The sequence below is a fragment of the Mesoplodon bidens genome, assembly GCF_964165515.1.
Source record: "Mesoplodon bidens genome assembly, contig: HAP1_SCAFFOLD_211, whole genome shotgun sequence".
Lineage (NCBI taxonomy): Eukaryota > Metazoa > Chordata > Mammalia > Artiodactyla > Ziphiidae > Mesoplodon > Mesoplodon bidens.
Genome location: NW_027672297.1, coordinates 730,307 through 750,818, shown reverse-complemented (window position 1 = coordinate 750,818; position 20,512 = coordinate 730,307). Strand labels below are relative to the sequence as shown.

At 52.0% G+C, this 20,512-nt stretch overlaps 1 protein-coding gene and 1 pseudogene across 2 annotated transcripts in view; both read right to left on the bottom strand.

The window, feature by feature from the left end:
• Positions 1–20,512, bottom strand: part of LOC308610386 (centrosomal protein of 78 kDa-like) — a 312,551-nt pseudogene that overhangs the window by 32,649 nt on the left and 259,390 nt on the right. The window lies entirely within an intron of this gene.
• Positions 8,021–16,339, bottom strand: LOC308610379 (BCL-6 corepressor-like). The gene is made up of 4 exons (XM_081259535.1): positions 16,073–16,339; positions 14,703–14,889; positions 8,794–9,039; positions 8,021–8,338 (listed from the first exon to the last, which is right to left on the bottom strand). Exons 2-4 carry the CDS (start codon positions 14,878–14,880, stop codon positions 8,247–8,249), a joined length of 516 nt encoding a protein of 171 aa, XP_081115661.1. The 5' UTR covers positions 14,881–14,889; positions 16,073–16,339; the 3' UTR covers positions 8,021–8,246.

Sequence of the window (20,512 nt, the reverse complement as noted above, 5' to 3'; positions counted from 1 at the left end):
AGAGAAACAAGATAACGCCTGCTGGTAAGAGGCAAATGCTGCTGGAGTTCGGGAACATCTCACGCTGGGGCTGGTGTCACCTCCTGACAAGTCCCACTGCACACGCCTCCAGGTATCTGACTGAAACCTCCCCACGCGTCCACCCACCTTCCTGAGGGACTGCCCGCCTCACCGCCCCAGCCTGCCAAACAAAAGCTAGCCTGGCTACCTAAGAGTTTTCCAGCCCCCCACCTCGCAAAACTCAAAGTATGTATCTCTTCTTTGACAGACTAACGTTGGGCCGCTTTTCCCAGTAAAGGGTCACTTAGAGTAAACGGGGGGGTGGGGGTAGGGGGAACCCAGGTGAAAGGCTGTGAAGTCACCGTCTAGATGCTTGAACAAGACCGTGTCTTGACCTCTGCCGTACCTGTTAAGAACTTCTCCAGAAGTTCGCTGTGGTTCACTTTCTTGATGGTTCTACCTGAGTATGTAGCCAGGGTAGGAACAGCACCGTAGGAGAGGAGCAAGCGGACAATTTCGAGATGATCATTCTTGACAGCATCGTGGAGAGGCCTAGGAGAGGAGCGGGGGATTACACCCGTGCACGCGACGCTTGCTTCTAAGGACACGGGGCAAAATCGAGCGTGTGCGGCCAAGCCTCGTAGGCGCGCTATTTCACCGAGGAGGTGAGTGTACGGTCGCTGCGACAAATTACTCTGTTATTTCAACACATAACCCTTTACGGGACAGGTGAAGGGACCATCTCAGGCCTAATTCTTCAATGCAAATCTCTCTTAATGCATGGCCCAAGGAGGAACTCAGGCCTAGATGAAAACGTTTCCAATGAACTTAAATAGTGACAGACTGTAAGAAGGTAACGTACGGAGGGGTGGGGGGAAGAATCCCAGCATCACGGAAGCAGATACGACAAGCCATTGTTATACCATTACAAACAAAACCCAAAAAGTGCAGTTTGTCAAAGAAACTGGGGGCAAAGTGGAACCTCTCCTGAAACCAACTTGGAGATGAGTGATCAACCCTCTCGCCCAGAAGCAGTCGACAGGCAGGGCGAGTTCTCAGGAGGATACAGAGTCCTCCTGCCCGTGTCCGCTGGGGTCAGGAACACTGTCCGCAGTCCCATCCAGAAAGGATGCGATTTGGAAACCACGAACCACCAAATACCTTACAGTTTTGCTAATGTTATGACCGTCAGGAAAGCCCCAGTGCCCTGCCTCGTGGTGGCATCCCAGGTACAACCAGGAAGATGCTTGGGCTGACTCAGACCTGGGCCTCTGGCCAATAAACCGAGGTCAAGGACAGAGTGGGGGCCAGGCCCGGGGATGTGGGTGGACACGGCAGGTCCTATCAAGCCAGTTGCCACTGGACCTGTCTGTACTCCTGCAACTTTCAACTCACATATATGTTCAAGAGTGAGATTCAACAGACGCTGGTGAAGAGTCCAGGGTCTTAAAAGAGAACACCCCTGATTATTCATGCAGGCTCAACATTTTCAGGGACCTCTGTCCATAAGAGTGTCACAGAGTTTTAAAGTTCTATGTAAATTTGCCAGAAAGATCTGTCCGATTCCATTCTAGAGGACTCCACCACCAGTGTGCTTACATGGCACTCACTCTCCATCTTTCCTTCTGGGGTTCCCCGCACACCCTGAGAACCACTGCCTATGCCCCAGCAGGGCCAGGCCAAGAGCAAGACCGCCACTGACCCGGTTCCATCCTGGGCACTGCAGTTGACATCGGCGCCATATTCAAGGAGGTGTCGTACGATGTTGAGCCAACCTCTTGCACAAGCCTCGTGCAGGGCACAGTAACCCGCGTTGTCGCGGTGGTTCACATCACAAATCTTGTTCTCCAGGCAGTACAAGACCACTTCCTACGGGGAGAGGAGAGGAGAGGAGAGGAGAGGAGATACCATCAGTCAACCATACAGTGAACCTTGTAAGGGTGACCTCCCCATAGCTTGGCGGTGCCCACTTTCAAAGGCATACATCCTTGGGGCCAAAAGCCCACCATAGCGCGGGCAGGCGGCAGGCATCCTGGTCGGGGGTGAGAGTGTGTGAGAAGGGCTTGGAGATGCAGACAGTGTTGTCTAAGGCTCTGCTGCACCAGTGGCCTGGCCATGGGCAAGTTACCCTTGAACTTCTCCAAGCTTCCACAGGGCTGCTGAGAGGACGCATTCGGATAGCGATGAAAGCCCTCAGCCCAGGGGCCGACGTGACCAGTACAGAAGTGTCACAGCTGCTAACATCTTAGATGACACACTGCCAAGCACAGACCATTCTCACTTGATGGGTCTGTTCAGTCAGTGGCAGTGGACGATAACACAAGTTTAGATAAAAGTATGGATGACCAACACTTAAAGAGAGCTTAAATCAGCCAGAGAACATTCCCCAGCTTAGAGAAGCAGGGACACACAGGTCAGCTACATCCTCGCGCCCCCTGTTAAGACCCCAAATCAGAACCTGGGCCTCAGATGCTCTTGTCTGTATGTTAAGTAGAGTTAAAGAGAAGCTCTCTCCCTCCATCCTCGAGGAATGACACAAAATGCCTCCAATAACCCCACCCTCTATTTTGCCTCACTCCACCCTCTCGGGGCAGAATCAGTCTAATATTCTCATATTTACTCAAGTTAATGACAGGAACCTGATACACCACAGGCTGCAACCTCCACATTTCAAGAATCAAATAAAACATTCACCCCCGCCCCCGGAGATGTTCTGTGTCAACACTGTGCATTAGAATCACTGTTATTAACCTTATTTCTTTGGCTTGTTAAAATATTAATATGAACCACTCCCAGTAAGCAGAGCAGGAACTTATTCAATGTTTTATTACCTTAAGAAAGTTTTCAGACACATCGAAAGCATTTGCCACCAGAAAACACATTATACTGTTTATACTGGGTAAGTCGTGCCCAGCAGAGAGCCGTCAGGTTCTGGGAGCTGGGAGTAGGCAGAACGTGCATGTGGCCCAACACATGGTCTGCTGGGTAAGGGGGGATGGGATGGGGTCAGAACAGGCCTCCTTGTGACATCTCTCAGGTAACTCATCTGTTAAACCTAAAACGGGGGTCATTCTAGCCGCCCATAAGTGCGAGATGGGTTCTGTAAAACCTTTTATGCCCTTTGGAGGACACGCCAATCAAAGGTGACCACTCACTTGGGAGCGAACTAGAATGTTCCATTTGCTTACCATGTGAACCTAATGGGGCATGCTGGTAAACCTGGCCATCGGTGCCCTGTTACTTCAGGTCACTGCAGCAGCTCCCTTCCAAAACAAGAGGAGGAAGAGAAAAGGCACACCCACGAATGCATTTCTCCGTTTACATCCCAACCTGCCAGAAAGCCCACAATCCTCTGGGCTCCCAGGCCACCTGCCCCGAGCCCTGGTATCCAGGATACCGCATGAAGCTGCTGCTCTTTTAGCAGGCCCTCACTAGCCAGACTTGAGTGGACGGCTGCAAGCTAATGAGTTGTGTGCGCCAGCCACGGAGAGGCCCTGTCACGTGGCTCTGGGATCAGGTCTGAACGCCACCAACTGCTGTGCACACATCAATTTACTCAACCCAGGGTTTATTTGCTGTGACAATCATGGCCTTCACCTGGAAACCTTCATCACTACTAGGGCAGATTCAAGGGTACCTAGAAATGAAAGGCCGTCCAAGCTGGTGGGTAAGTCAACTCTCTTCTCCTGGAAGATGGCAGCAAAGGCAGCAGTAGCCCCACGGCCAGGTCAGACTTTTTGCCACGGGCTGTCCTAACTCAACCACGTTGATACCACTCTTTACACAGTGCTTCTCATTCCCCAGATGAGGACGTCTTCTGTCACCCACAGGAACCCAGGAGCTACCAGGAAAGGAAGGTAGTACTATCCTCATTCAACACTTGGAAACTGAGGCCCAGAGATATTAAACCCCAAGTTCAATTAACATGAAGTACTAGACCTAAAACTCAGGTCTTTGGTACCTGGTCAGCTGGGAAGATTCAAAAGGCCCAAGAGGGCCCCAGTTAGAGGGATGCAATCCAGCTGTGACGAGCACCCCACAGGCCTTCTCTGTTGGGGGTCAAGTGGGCTAACTACACTCTCCTAGCTAAGAGGGTGATGGCCTCTAAATGGATGGCAACCGTCGCCACCAGCAGTTTCTCTAACTGAAAGGTGAAGAGGCGGGGCGAGTCTGTCGACGCAACACATTCCTTGGTTTATTTTCTCCGCTAGAAATAAACGGGAGTGTCTGAAGGGCAGCCCAGCCATTCCAGAGCAAAGTCAAACTGCTTTTATCGGACAGCTCTCTGTTCAGCGGCTATAAGCCGAATGCCACTACCCGCAAAATGTAACCATAAAGGCCATAAGCCCGACGTTGTGAGTTAATTAAATGCCTCATTAACTTTTTAAAAAACATGACTTATTCAATTCATAGAAAATTTAACCATCACCGCTAAAGGCACAAGCATGTGGTTGCACACTAGCGTTTTAGCCTAAGAAATAGAAGCCTTTTTCCCAGGAGGGAAAGGTTTGAGGTCTTTGGCCACGCAAGTGATCTATTTAACTCGGATCTGAAGCCAGAGTGTGTTTCTAAACTTCCAGAACCACATTATCATGACATAAAGCTCAGACAGCCTTTATACTGCACATGGTATCTTTGGCTAAGCAGAAGAAAATAACCAAGAATGCTGAAGACAAAACTTCAGGAAAACCCTCCCAAACCACACCCTTATCTGCTTAAGCAAACTGTCCTTCAATTTGAAAAGGTTGAAGCTGCCACATCTCCCAACTGGGCCATCATCCCAACATTTAAAATTCTGCCCAGAGAAATCCCAGAAAGTTGGATTCAAAGTTGAAAGCGTTCATCTACTTGTCACAATGTTCAGCATCAACACTGGTGATGTGTGGAATCTACATATTGAAATTTACATTTGAAGAAAAAAACAAATCCGACCGTAAACATTCCCAAGGCTTCCTGTGCAATCAAAGGCCAGGTAGCCTAAAAAAGGATGGATCAAGTGCCCCTTGGTCCAGGCCTCAGAGCCACCAAACCAAAATGGAAACTGTCTTAGAGGACCAACGAGGGTCTTTTGACCTCTCTGGTCCCAAAGGGAGGCTGCTGGAAATGATGCCAAGTTCACAGGTGGGGCTCGGAGCCCCGCCCTCCACGGCGGGTGCAGCAGCACCCCGCCCCCCCATCTCCAGCATTTGCTGGAAGCGGGAGTCTACTTTCTCAACCCTAACCCAAAAGTTGGCTTTAGGGGTCTCCCCCCCACCTCCAGCGTTTGCTCGAAGCAAGGAGACTATCTTCTCAACCACGGGGGGGTCTAGCTCAACACTATGTGCAACATCTGCTCTGTCCTCCTAGGCGCCCGCTCTCAGCTCTTGGGAAACCAACTGGGTGCTCCTTGGACTTCACCTGCAAGTAACTGCGCTAACTACCACAAAGTGCTCTCTAGCTAATGGAGAGGTCTCCAAGAGACGTGTAGATATAAACAACAGCACATTCAACCCACAACAACAACAACAAAACACCCCAAACTAAGCATAGCCCTAGTGCTTCCAACTTCCCACCCACAGTCATGCCTTAAGGCCAAGGCAGGCACACTTCCAAGGGCTCACGGCACTATGGACCGGGGTGGGGGGACACGACGGGAGACGGGGGACAGGGGCACAGAGCTGGCTGAGGGTGTGGGCGCCAGGGCTCCGGGCCAGCCTGGGTCCTGCCACCCCAGTGCTCATCCACACCTCCACGCTCAGCCTGCTGAACCGCGTTTTACTGTCACCATTCAACTCCCAGAGGGCTGATGCCAGCACAGAAAAATGCCTTTGCCCTGTGGGCTATTACATCACAATTGCTACTGACAAGTATGGTGGGGGAACTGCACAGGGCATGGAGAGTCATCTGTCTCACAGAGGTTTTGAACTGTAAAAAGGGCAATTCCAGTGTGAGCCAGTCTTGCTGAGGAGCGTGGTGGGCTGTGGAGCACGGCTGGATTGCTACCTGTACGGGTATCAGCTAACCCCTCTGAGGCTCAGTTTCCTCATCCGAGAGTGGGCTAGTACGCGTTACTCCCAAGTGAACATGTTAAAAGGGTGAAAGGAGTTACTACAGATCACACGGGCTTAGGCAGATATCAGCTATCTTTCTATGTTGCTCTAGCAATAGAGGCCATCACTGTCATCAGCCGTGCTGGGTTGGGATACAGCAGTGTGGACAGGGAGTTTTGTGCAAGGCTCAAGCCCTGCTCCCCGCCCATCAGCCCTCGGCTCCCGTGCCCTCTCAGAAAGAGACTGCTCAGGTCTGCCCCACTCCCACCCCTACTCTGCACAGACACTTCCCACCCGCTACCCCACAGGGGCATCACTCTGCCCCAAACAGCACAAGTTAGTAGAGCTAATAACTACTCTCCTACTCTCCTTCTTGCTATTCAGAATCCAAAAGGGCTCATTAAAATTCCCCTGGTCGCCAAGCCCTGGGTTAGGTCAGATTTTATATCAGAGATAAGTGAGCCAGACTGGCCGAAGCAGCCTGCCTGCCTGAACGGGAACGGAACATCAGAGAGGCCTGCCTTTCTTTTCACACCACGACTGAACAAGCCACCAAAGAGCCCGCAGTGTGAGCGGGAGCCAACGCAAACACCCTGCTGGAACACCCAGCCCAGCCCGCCACGTGGAGGGGGCTGGGCTCTGAGACCCGCCCCCCATCCCCAGCCAGTGTGTCCCCCACCCAAGGAGCAGCAGCCGGTGGATCCTGATCCGGGGCACCCACAAGGATGCTCACCTCGTAGCCAAGCCGGGAGGCCTGCTGTAGGAGGGTCTCGCCCGCGTTCTTATTGACAATAAGTCTCCGCGCTTCCGGTGGCATCGGGCGGGACTGGGTGGTCTCTGGAGGGGAGCTTGAGCATGTCAGCTGCGAGGCCTGGGAAGCTGGTAACAATTGCTACAAACAGTCCAAGGCCTTCTGGTCCTGCTTGGCCGGCGAAAGATCATAGCCGGAACTGGGCTCAGGCCGCTTTCAAAATCTCCGGACGGTCACCTATCACGAAACCAGGCAGCGCACACATTTCAGGCTGTCCTTCCTCCACCCGCCTGGTTCGCCTCCTCCCTGAGTTACAAACCTGAGTGGAGGAAAGCACTTTTCCTCCTCTCAGTCTGGGGGAGGCGGGGCGCGAGGAAGGGGTGGCATTTTTACTAGCTGGAAACTTCACCACCACCCAGGAGACACGTCCCCTAGGAAGGGGCAGGGACGTTTTGGGGGGAGGGGTTCAGGAAAAGGAAAGCTTTGTCCCCAGAAGCAGAGAAGCAGGCAGGCGGGATGTGCCTGCATGGGCCCGGGGGGCGGGGGAGAGCCAGGGGCAAGAGGTACCTTGCCATCCGCATTGTCCACCTAGGAGTCCCCTGGCAGCGGCAAGCCCCGCCTGGGCTCCTGAGGGATCAAATGCTTGGTTTTGCACAGTCGCTTCCCGGATGGTTTCTCGCTGTTGTCGGTATATTTCTGCGGCAGGGGCGAAGGCTGCCAATCCATTTCTTCGTCCATGCACAGCACATCTGTCAGGGGGAGAAGCAGCGGGCGTTACACAGTTGTAGCCGGTGAGGAAAGAAAAGCCCATTGTTAGCACTGATCGTTGGAGCAGCTTCAGTTTTTAAAGATATACCAATTATGTTTTCAAAGCGCTAATATGTTAATCATCCCACATTCAACCGGCAAATAGGCTAACCCACGAAACGCCAAATGTCAAGTCGCTTCAAAGGGCCGCAAGAGAGGGCAGAAGCCAGCCCTTCGTGCGCTCCCGTCCCCACCCGTGGGGGGCCTGGGTGCTCGGGACAGGGCGACTGGGGACAGCCTGAGGCTGGAATGAGGGCACTGACAAGCGCCCGGGGTCACCCAAGACTTCCCTTCCTGCCCAGCCGCGGGCTGGGTGATGAGGAGCAGCCCAGGAAGTCGAGCTCCCGCCTCACTGTCCATTCCATAAGGAAGTGTGCAGGCTGAAAGGACCTCAGGAAGAAAACTCCCCGCTCGCCACACGCTACTCTTGTCAACTTGGATGGCGCTCAGGTCCCCTCCAGGGCCGTTTCCCACAGAGGGCGGGTGATCCACCCTCCAGGAGCGCCCCCCGCCCCGTGCGTATCCTTGTTCATTGTCACTGCATTTAAGGGACTCCTCCAACCAGCTGCTGTTGCTTTTGGCCTCTGCCCTTTTCCTGCCAGGTTTCTCTTCGGAGATGCTATTGCCATGGGGGGTGACCGCAGGCTGAACCGCCTGGATCACTTCCTTCCTGCCCTGCCGGCCAGGTTTGCTCTCTGCTCCCGACGTCCTCTAAGGTGCAGCAAGCGGCGCTGCTTTCTGGGATGGAGCCCTGTTAATTCAATGCACACCTCAGGTTGGTCAGCTCACTATAATGTGGCTCTTCTAAGTGGTTAGAGGAACTGTTTGTCATTTCCCTCTCAGGCCAGTCAGCTAATGGAGAAATAACTACAAATTAATGAAGAAGCCCCCCGGGGCGGGGGTGGTGGTGCGGGGAACAAACTGTCTTACACATCACTAACAGGGGTGGGGGAGGGGAGGGGTGTGGTCACTGTGTTGGCTGGAACTTGTCACCAAGTCTCGGGAGGGGGTCTATTTGCCTTTGGCCACCTTTGGGCTCCAGCCCCGCCACCTGGCTTTGGGGGGGTGGGGGGTGGGATGGGGGTGGGGGGTGGGGAGGTGTGAGTGGCTCCCCCCAGGGATCCAGGGTGGGACTGGAACTTTCCACTGCTCCGCTCCAGGACTTCCGTAGGGTGCCCTGCGGGCCCGAAGCCAAACCGAGCTCACCTTTGGAGACCCGTCTCCGCTTGGCTTTCAGCAGAGAGTCCTCCGGGAGCACAGTGGTCTCAGTGTGGTTCCTATTGCCAGACACCTTGCGCTTTCTGTTCAGCCGGAGGGTGGGGCTGCGTGACGCGTCCGGGGCCGCCTGGTCGGCGGGGGACTCTCTGGGGGGCTCCGTGTCCATATCCTCAGGAAGATCACTGTCTTCTGGGGCTTCAAAGCGGTCAGGTTTGCTTCCATCATAACACTCCCCTAGGGGAGGGGAGACAACCCGGAAAGGAGGGAACAAAGGTCACCAGGAGCAGGCAGGACCCCCACGCCCAAGGCAATCTGCTACCAACAGACCACCCCCCTTTGGAGACCAGGGGCCTCACACGCCGGAAGCACAAAACCCTCAGAAAGACGTCCCAAAGGAAGGACAGCTGAACACAACCAGCAAAGAAAGCAGAAAATGAGGCGCGTAGCCCACTCACAATCCATCCTTCAAGGGTCAAGGTGAGGCATCTACACCATCCGTCTATAGGCATGTGAGATCACTCCCTAACTGCTTAACTCTCCAAGGTGGCTTACTTTTAAAGGGGGGGTGAGTGACCTCACAGTAAGATCCAACCAATCAGGGCAGAGCTACAACGGGGGGTGAGTGACCTCACAGTAAGATCCAACCAATCAGGGCAGAGCTACAAATGACTATGGAAACAGCTGCTAGTCAACAAAAAAGGCTGATGTCATCAAGAGACCAAATAGCCCCCAACTGCCATCTACACAGACATAGCACCAATGTTCACTTGGGTCAGCAGGGGCGAGGGTGAAGAAAAAGGGTAGGGAAAGAATGGTGGGAGGCTGGGAAGCTGGGAAGCTGGGGAGACCAAGGCAAGAGGAGCCTGGCAAAGGGAAAGGAAAGGCTTCCTGGTGCACACACAAGGGTCAAGGGCAATTTCAAAGAACTCAACCAGATTGCTACAAGTCCGTCTGTCCTCTTTCCACACCCGTGGGGGGAAAGCATTTCACTGCCATCGAGGGGCTGCTCCTATTTCCTGTCTAGGAAGAAGGCCCACAGTGACACCAGTCACCCACCTGGCACGTCTCCACGCCTTCCTTCCCAGGCAACAAGCATCTAAGGACATTTCAAAGACAAGACTCCAACCCCCTTCGTGGGGGTGGGGTGGGGGGGTGCGGCGGGCAGGGCTGAAGTACTCACACCTCAGCTCCGCCTGTGTTGCTCCTGCCCCTCTGCTCAATCTAGCATCCACTTAGGGCTTTTCCTCCAATCACCCCAGCCTAACATCACTCCTCACTTTTGCTCTAGCCAAAGAAACAGTTCAACTGCTTTGCTAGTCACATTGTTTCTAACACACAAATAATTCCATAATGATCACTGTGCTGTTAAAGAGTTCCCCGAAGATGACCCTGTGTCCATCACCGGCCGGGGGTGGGGGTGGGTGTATGAGTTTGGTATTTCGTTAACACCTGAGCTAAGCTCCCACAGCCCATTTTTCTAGATGAAATCATGGACACACCCCTCACATGCTGCTCGCATTCCTCCTCCTCTCCCTAGACCACTTCAAGTATCACTCCCACTTCTGCTCAGCAGGCTGGTTCCCTGATCAGCCTCTCTTGGGAGCATTCCCAGCATTTAATGGCAGCCAGTTGTGGGGATGAACCTCACCCTGGCCTGGGCTAGCCTGACCTGTGTTCTCAAGGGTGGAACACACTTAGCTTTTCTTCAAGGGTATCCCAAGGTGGGAGAGATCCCCATCTAGTCTTGCCGGAATGGTGGAATCACCCCAACCGCGAGGGTCTCCTGCCATGGCAGCAGGAGAAACCCCAAACTCCTGGCCTGTGCTTACGGGTGATGCAGCACAGGCTACCGCAGGCCCGGTGAAGACGGCGTGCTGCAACTCTCACTCGGGCTGCTCTGTGACCCTCTTAAACACTCGGGCAGGAATGGCGCCGCTTTACAACTCGGCCCCCTTCACTTGTAAAGTGGGAATGTTGGGTTTCCTTGGTGGCGCAGTGGTTGAGAGTCCGCCTGCCGATGCAGGGGACACGGGTTCGTGCCCCGGTCTGGGAAGATCCCACATGCCGCGGAGCGGCTGGGCCCGTGAGCCATGGCCGCTGGGCCTGCGCGTCCGGAGCCTGTGCTCCGCAACGGGAGAGGCCACAACAGTGAGAGGCCCGCATACCGCAAAAAAAAAAAAAAGTGGGAATGTTACTGCTAGCCTCCCTCCAGGGTGGGCTTCATAATCACGGGCCGGGCTCAGCACAGAGAAAGGCTGGAAAAATCCCTTTAACCAAAAGATGCCAAGACTTTCAGACCAGCCTGAATCTCAGGCCTGAAATGTAGGAAATTTTAAGAGGTGAGCCCTGCTGGTTACACCATTGGACTTCTCTGGTCCAATCAGCCTTCCCTAAAAGCTCCGTGGGAGGGGATCCATGGAGGAATGGAAGGGCTACCTTAAGAACCCCCATGTCCAATTTGAAAGTTTCTTTTTCCAAACTAGGTCCATCCACCCTTCCCCCAACCCCGGAGCCTTTTAAGGCAAAGATCTCAATTCCCCTCAGCTAAGGCCCCCCAAGACCTTACGCTAGTGTGACCTTACCCAGGCCAGTAATAACCCTGAAGGACACCCACCCCGACTGCCCAAGATGCCCATGGCCACCAGCTATGGGGTAGAGGCTCCGTGTCACTTGGAGCTTCTCAAAGACTGTTCTAACCACGACCCACACGAGGATGACCCTTGAGGGCAAAAGAGATGGGGAGATAAATAGATGCACGGGGATCCTAACCATCAGGCTTTGCCATCATTGCTACTTTTGGCCCTTCTAAAAGTGGGAAGCCATGTGCCCTTGGTCACCCAGTCTAAGCAAGATGTGAACGTGGTCCCTGCAGCATGGTCTTATGACTCACAGCACATATATCCCAAATTCATTATGGTTGTACCATAGCATCACCTCACAGAAGCATCACCACAGCAACATTTACAAGTCACTGTGGCAACAAAGCACCCTCACCACTGTTGAGCCATGCCCAGTGAGGCCTAAACAAGGTGAGAGGGTTCTGAGTCGCTGCAAGGCTCCCCAGGATTAAAATCCCCTTCTCTGTAGCTTAACTGTAATAGCACCTCCAGTCAGGGCTAACCTTGTTCAAAGTTACACCCGCTACAGAAGGAGTGCAGGGGATCTCTGTTCCAAAGTAGTTTACAAACGTGCAGGTGCTCAGCTGGAAGAGAAGTTCCCTGAGCAAAGAAGTTTCATGAAGCCCCTTGACTGAGCCTTCCTCCAGCTCCTGGCCAGGCACTGCCACTGAGCAGGACCTAGGCCTGTCCCAGCCAAGTGGTTCGCAAGGGAGATGGTTACTCCAAGTTTGAGAAGGAAGGGACCAATGCCTCCTTGCCCCGCCCCATCTTCAAATGCCACTGAGGGTTCCTAGTGATGAACTTCCAAGTCTGAGGAACCTCCAAACTCATTTGGTGAACTTCCAAAATAAAAATTTCACTCAGCCACCCATGTGATCATAAAGAATAAATGAGTATCTCGGCCACTGTGTTTTCAAGTTAATTCCTTTTTTTAAACAACCCCTAGCAACAAGATGCACCCGCGCCAGGACAACCAGGGCCGTGCAAACAGCACCCACCACCTTAGAAGCTCCTGGGCCCTCCATGGGTAGGGGCTGCCTCAGAAGGGGGAAGGCATCTTGAAGGCGTCCTGGACCCTCTCTGGGACCCATGCCCGCCCCAAATCCCCGCCCCAGCTCCCATGTGCTCACAGCTCGGCTCTCGGCCACACCGACACCCATGAGAAGGACCTGAGCCCATATCAGCTGAAGACGTGATGGCCCAAGAACAAGAAGGCCCGTTCATATCCAGCTGAATGGAATGAACACCTGCTGGGCCTTGGACGTGGAGGCTGCAGTAAGAACAGTGGCCCCTTCAGGTGACCTTTCCTGACCAGCTATTTACAAACCCCACGTCTCTACAAGACAGAGGGTGGGTGGGGAACCCACCTCCATTGCCCCAACCTTTCAAACGCAGCCCCTCACCTTCCCCAACCCTTCTCCTGCCCTCCCATGGTGGCCATTCATGGCTCACTGGGCCACGTCCCGGGTGCTCCAGGAAGAGACCCGTCGGTCGGTCTGAGATTGGAGGCAGGCGGTGGGGGGAGGGGGCTTTCGGAATCATCTGGGGCTCAGGCCCTGCTCCCCATCAGCCACACAGAGTTCTCGTCTCCACGGTCAGCAGGAAAGACTGGGAAGGACGCACACTAACGTCTCTGGGAAGAAGGGCGGGTGAGGCCACTGAGACATGAAGGGCAGCGGCCACCCTGGGTTTGGCCACGTTGCTGGAGAAAAGGGCGAGAAGACTCGAGGCCGGTTAACTGCCCGCTCCCTTCCTCCAGCCTCCCTCACCATCCACCCGCAACAGGCAGATTCCCTCCTCAGAAAAGTGCATCCCCGTGAACTTGGCCTTGCCCACTTTTACCACATCTCTCTGAGAAACTTCCCTAGGAGCTGAGTTATGAGGCCACTCAGGAGGGTAAGGGCTGCGTGTCAGCTGTGAGCACAGGCAAGGAGGGAGGCCTTCTTGCTGCTTCACTCCAGGGTGGCCTGGACCCTCCGTTTTTCATTCCAATCCCGAGGGGGAGGAGCTCGGAATCGTCTACTCCAGGCACATCAAGAGCCCCATCCCTCGGGTAAGGCCGCCACTGACTAGCCCCAGAAATCCCCTTCTACGGGAGCCACGTGGGACACACCGGTCCCGGTGTGGCTTACCCAGAACCCTGGCCACAGGCCTTTGTCTGACCCCAAAGATGAGCTGGGGGAGGGCAGTGCTCCAAGCAGCAGAGAGAAGCACACGCTGCTGCTGACCACAATTTTCCCGAACTGCATCAGGCACCCACGACCTAAGCGTGCGGGCCAACGCCGACCCTACGACTGGGTCCAAGGGCCTGGGCCTCCCAAACGTGCCCACCACCCCCGACTGTCCCGTCTCAGGAGGATTGCACGCCCACCCTGTCCTCGACGTTCACCTAGGTGCCCTCACTCACCATCACCGGTGAGGTTTCTGGGGTCCGGAGCAGGCTGCAGGCCACAGGCCACAAGCACGCACACTGAAGAAAGCGGGAGAAAGACCTCCACTTGCTGCCAACGCATCTCATTAGCCCAGGAAGTCTCGAGGGCAAAGCCCGAAGTCAACCCCAGTGGGGGAGCAGCCGAGGGGACCGCAGAGTGTGACTCGAGGCCAACACGAGCTTTCTCTCCAGTTCGGCCTCCAGAACAGAACACAGCCGTCTGGTGGGAAGAACGGCCTCGCTGATCCCACGGCCTGGGAGCGTGGTGTCAGCTCCTCATGGCTGCAAACGAGCCTCCACAGAACACAATGATGCTCATCTCTCTGGGGCCTTCATCAGCCCTCATCGCACGTGAACGAAACCTCTGCCTCTGGAGGGAGAGTCCGAGTACTCTCCACTCCCTCCCACAGGAGACTGTCACTCTGGAGGGTCTGGCTCTGGCTGCAAGTGTCATCCCACTGCTACCAAAAACCCGTGTCCGTACCTGCTACACAACAGAACACATACCTGCTACACCGGAGGTCCTGCACTGCCATTCCTCTGCTCTACTGTATCAGACTATTACTAACTACAGGACTAGCATTGCTCCGGAAAAAGGAGACGCGTGCCAGGAAACAGCATTTCATAGGTGCTTCACTCCTGGATGCCGCAACGCTCAAAAGGACAACCAGCCTTGCAATCCACAGCTGGGAAGGGTGGCCAGAGCAGCCCGTTCTCCGAACAGCCAGCACCCAGACGCTGGGCCGTCGGAAGCGTACTGCTTCCTCTCACCTCCCTCGGCACTGGGAGCGGAACCGCCCCGTTCCCACCGACGTGGTACCACACGCGAGCCGCCTGGGTTCACTTACATCTCTCACTGTCGTTCTGGTCGGCAATGGCCTCCTCCAGGGTGACCGACTTTGGCTTTTTGTCCTGACTTCCTTTCAGCCTTTCCCAGTCAGCGGGGCTGAATTTGCGCACCTCGGAGTCTTTGGTCGTGGGGTGGCCACCTTCTCGCTCTTTCATCTCCAACTCTGAGAAGCGCATCACTGCACGCTACAAAGAGAACGGAGATGGAAAAAAGACACACCTTACCACCAAAGCTATTTCACTGCCCTTACCTTAAAGGAAAGTATCTTCAAAGAAAAGTTTGCCCAAAACCAACCACAATTTATGATACAACTGAGATATTTTAAAATTGAACGATAAAACGTAAGAGTGTCTATGTGTAACTAGTCACACACTCTTTATTCGTAAAGCCATACGTATGTAGAGATATATGTGGTGTGTATATATAGCCATACATACACTGTGGCATACAGACAGACATTCTCTTTCGAAGGTAAATAAAACAAAACAAAAACACAACGCAAAGAAAGCGAAACAAAAACACAACAGAAAAGAAAACAAATGCACAGTGAATAAAGACGACCATGGCCCACAAACTTCCCTTTGTATATTTGGAAATGAAATTTAACTCAAAAGGTTTATGGAAGATTCTAGTAATAAAAATTTGAAGAATTGACCTCACAGTAAGCAGCGGGTAGACATAAAATACTGTCCTCTTGTAATCCTTCCATCTATGTAATTAAAATGGGCACTCAATGGATCATTTAGATAAATTCAGCCATTTTTATAAGCATAAACCAATTTTTTTCTTAACATTGCAAAACAATTTGGCTTTATTTGTGTTTTAATTAAAAGTAAAATATCTTAAGGAAATTCCTATACAACATCTATCATTCACTAGCAAGTTAAATACATACTCTATCCCATTAAGCAAGGTTTGTGTTTTTGTTTTGTTTGTTTGTTTGTTTTTTGGGTGGAAAAAAAAATTGCACGAATCTCACAGACATGCGGCCGCTACACACCTCCACCAAGTATCACGTAAGGCATTCTAAGCAGCGCTTTTAGGTATATTTGTTAACGTACAGTAACGGCAGAGAAATCAAAGCGATTGATAGGTAAATGTCATGCAGTCTTTTAGACATCCTTCGCAATAATTAAAACTTCCGTTATCAGCATTCGAGTGGAGTTCGCTTAAAATCTACAGAATAACTTAAAGTATCCACTTACGTCCCCTTACTGGACACATTTCAAACATTTAAATTATCCTAAGCTTCATTAACCAAATCAGCCCAGTGTCCTGCCCTATCATACCCCCGGCCCCCTCCTCTTCACACATTAAAAAAACCTGACAACTGGTCAGGCTCCTGAAATTCGGGTGGTGGGGGCTCACCTGCAATGCCCGCTCCTCCCGACTGAGCTGACGGGAGTCTGCGTACAGTCCGGTAGCGACACACTTGAACCGGTCACCCACGTAACCAGCGGAGTTTGCGATTCTCTTTGCCAGCTTAGATGGCTTCGGTTTCAGAACTTTGCCATCGGTTGATCCTGCCTCGTCAGCTCCGTCTTTGGTGTAGGTGGGGGTGACGTCCACACTCGGTGGGGCACTGCCCACGCAAAATGGTTTGGGATCCTCTTGGGTTTTCCCAAACGTGACCGCAGAGCCGTCGCTCCCCAGGGTCGGCTCCAGGAATGCAGTCGAGACCGGCGTCACCAGGTTCTCCTTGTTGGTTACCGTTGGAACATTCTCCTTGCTTAAGCCGGAAACTGGCTGGCCCGGAGCCTGTTTGAAAGTATAGGCTTCGTGGAAGTCACTGATGCACCCCAACTCCTCTCTCAGGGCAATGAAATCCCGGTGTGGCTGTAGGGCCATATTTTACTTTTTTATTTTTTAATATATGTTCACATGTTTCCATAAAGGATCCAAGGTGGCCCATAACGTAAGGACACACAATATTAGCTTTAAAAAAACATGGGAAAAAAAAAAAAAAAGGGAAATCATGATCCTGGAAATGGGTTGCATCCTTTTAAGGGGTGAGAATAACAGAATGAGTGAGCCAAAGATTTGGGAAAGGATCTCACATTTCCAAACGTCCAAATCTTAAAATTGCACCAAGTGGGAATGTAGCTGTGGCAGTATTAACCTGAGAGAGCTCTATGATCGTTGTCTTTACTCATCACTTGGTTGCAAGGTTATAAATGACAGGGTAAGTGAAGGAGGGCAAGTAGACAGATAAGAGTCATTTCCTGATTCTCAAAAGAAGGGGCATCACCTAGGGAAGGGGACTGCAAAATCCTACAGGAATCCTCTTCATATACTAAATTTTCTAGGTGGCAAAAGTATCTCCTTTGACCCTAGCAGCCAGATGGAACTTAGAAAAGTAGTGAAAAGCTACTCAACTGAATGCAAGTCATATGACTAGGAGCATGTCAGTGAAAAGTTCAAGGGAAGATGCTGTGGAAGAGCAGTTCACCTTGTGGTTGAGCGTCCTCAGAACGTGCAATGGGAGGTGCAGTACCTGCTCTGTCTCACAGGGACCCTCCAACCTCTAAACGCATCTTTCCTGGGAAGCTGAATTCAAAAAGTCAATTTTAAAAAAAGATAGGGCTTCCCTGGTGGCGCAGTGGTTGAGAGTCCGCCTGCCGATGCAGGGGACACGGGTTCGTGCCCCGGTCCGGGAAGATCCCACATGCCGCGGAGCGGCTGGGCCCGTGAGCCACGGCCGCCGAGCCTGCGCGTCCGGAGCCTGTGCTCCGCAATGGGAGAGGCCACAACAGTGAGAGGCCCGCGTACCACAATAAATAAATAAATAAATAAATAAATTTTAAAAAGATAAAAGTCTCTAGTAGAGAAATTGTATCAGAGCCTAGTATTAAGAGCTGTAGAGCCACAAGTTTCCCATGATACGGCCTTAGCAGAGGCTGTTAAGGCAGTGACAGAAAATTTGTACCGAGGGAAATAGCAGAAGAGTTTGCCTACAATTCACGAAAATGCTCCCTGCAATTGGCCTGAAGGAAATCAGCAAAATTTGTAACAGCTTGTGTATTTGTATGCGGGATGGAGAACGAGTTTAATTTTTTAATTTCTCTGAATTATCACGTAAGATTCAGAAGATGCTCTCTCTGCCTAGAAGCCACCCCACTGGGATAACTATGCCTACGGAGTGCCTTTGCCTATGACTCCTACTTTCTAACAGACTGGCAGCCTGGCCCCAGGGCCTGGTCGCTGCTCCCAGTGCAATGGTGGATATGGTGTCAACAGTTGCAAAATCAAAGCCCCTTACATCCTCTCCATGCCTCGGTCCCACCCCCCACCCCACTCACCATTGATGTTCAGGAAGGGGAAGGTGTCCTGGATGGGAACGTGGTGCTGTGACTGGTCCAGCTCACCTTCCTCATCTTCTTCATCCACACCATTATCTTTCTCATCCCAAGGAGCAGATCCAGTGGATCCTACCCGAGAAACACACACACACACACACAAAGGTCAAAAGTGAGGCGCTCACGTTGCACTGTCATCCCTGCAGCCCACTCCCAGCTCCTCCTACGGAGCCCCAGTGCAAGCTCTCATCCCCTCCCCTATCCAGGAGCTGCAGACCCTACTCCCTTCTCCTAGAAACCTTTTAATTCCTACTCTAAACCCCTTTCTACACATTCGCATCCCTTCTAAGGACCCAAGGAGCACAGCTTCTCTCCTTTATAAGCTTACTGTGAAGACAGACCCTTCCCTCATGGCAGAGCCTCACTAGATTCACTGGAGGTCAAGTCTAAATTATCTGGCTCTTAGTCGGAACTGGCTCAACATTGAGTAAATATAGGGATCAGGTGGTATTCTCCTAGGAAAAATACCATACAAATTAAATGATCACTTACCCATCATTTATAAAGAGAACTTAATAGCCTTCATAATGTCATGGCAATTGATTCTTAGAACAGCCTTTGAAATACGCAGGAAAGATGAGAACCCAGATTTTATAGTGGAAGAAGCTGATGCTCAAAACGTTGAATGACTTGATTCAATGTCCCACAAGTAGTGAAATAGAAAGACCGAGGTTTATAACTGAGACCTTCTAAGTTTTAAGCCCTCCTTCTTCTAAACTACCTGGCCTCTGTTCTCAGTGTTGAGTCCCAAGAGAAGTTATTTTTTATAGAACTCAATACCCCCTCTTCTTTCTAATGCTTTACTGTTCCACTGGGTGGGCAGGAAGACTGTGCTGAGTTTATATCTTTTGTTCTCTGGGTTCTTTCTAGGGACAGCATTTCTTGCTTTATTTACCAGTCTTCAACTTTGTAAGCGAGGCGACTTTCAAGTCGACTATCGCTTTAAGGGTCCAGCCCGGAACCTGGCACACTGTCCACCTTCTCCCCAGCAGCTGGGGCCTCACCTGGGTTAATGATAGAGCCCTGGGGCTGGGGGATGTCACACACTTGATATATCTTCACTGGGTTCATGGGCACCTCCTTGGTGCCGTCGTACATCAGGTTGAATTCCCTGCTCTTGTTGAGCGCACAGCGGAGCTGGGCCTTCCATTTACCTGGGTCGGGGTCGTCCACCCCTTCCTGGTACTTCCCCTGTCTCCACAGCCCAGGCCTGAGGGATAGGAAACTGCAGTGAGTGCCTGATTGTTGCCCAGAAACACTGGAAAGTGTGCCCGCCCTCCCTCATACAGACACAGATACACACAGCCCTGCCTGACCGCCCCATCACCCCAACTCCAATTTACAGAGACTGCAGCAGAAAACACCACGCTGGGGACCAGGCAAGGCAGGGCCTGAGACAAATTCAGCCAAATGCAAATACAGTATTTTAAAAAGATGAGTCTCATCTCAAGTGCTTGTGCCAGCATCATCTGTCAAGACTACAATGGCCTTAATGAAGGGTTAAAAATAAAGAAAACTCTGGAACACGTATACACCAAAATACTAATGGCAACTTTTGGATAGCAAGATTTCAGGTAATTTTGTTATGGTTTGTTTGCCTTATTTGTTTTTCACATGAATTGCTTATATAATAAGAAGAGAAAGGGAGGTGGCGTATGATATGAAGAATTTAGGCTTGCAGTTCCCTCTCCCTTCAGTCTTTAACCTGATGCACAAATAACTGTTGAAACCAAGTACCTTTAGGAGTAGCAGCCCATAGGAGGGCAGGAAGCACGCTCTGGGGGTCCAGCTGGCCTCAGTGCGAGGCTGAGGGCCTCAAGTCCTAATAAACTCACACCCCTGCCTTTCCCTGCTTCCTCAAACTCCCACATTGGGAACATTTTGCTGGGAACACCAGTGGCTGGTGGCCTGGGCCAAAACCAGTGTGGCCCCGCCTCTCTGGTTTTCAATTTCCAGGTCTAACAGGCATCTATGTGTCTGTTCACGGGATATCAGCCCTCCCCCACTGTTAACGTATCTCAGATGTCTACACTTTCTTCAGGGCTGTGACGTATGTGCTGGTGCAGAAAAGGGGGATGTCTTTTGCAGAGGACTCAAGATCAAGAGAACGAGATGGACCGGCCAGACTGCTCCCACTTGATGTTAGGAAGATAAGGTGGCCATGCAGTTAGAATTCTGCAGGGGAACATAGCCTATAGAGTCTATGGGTTTGCGGATCCACAACTTTTATTTTTTCAGTAATGCCAACCAAGCTCGTAAGAGACTGACATATAATCCAGAATGCCAGTCTACTCGTTTTCAAAGGGGGATAAAGCTGGTCAGTGACCAGCATGGTTAAGTCCAATAACCTGGACATAACCATGTATGATCTCAACCAGTAACTCCTGTGTCTGGTTTCTAATGACAATTCCAAGAACATAAGACCCACTCAACATTTAAATCCAAATTTTCA

Excerpts from the sequence above, each read along its gene's own strand:
- LOC308610379 (XM_081259535.1), bottom strand. The coding sequence starts at position 14,880 with ATGCGCTTCTCAGAGTTGGAGATGAAAGAGCGAGAAGGTGGCCACCCC. Across the intron at positions 9,040-14,702 it reads CCAGAACGACAGTGAGAGAT|GGGAGTGTTATGATGGAAGC; the intron begins GTAAGTGAACCC and ends CCCCTCCCCTAG. Across the intron at positions 8,339-8,793 it reads GCGGAGACGGGTCTCCAAAG|GGCTCCATCCCAGAAAGCAG; the intron begins GTGAGCTCGGTT and ends TTGAATTAACAG.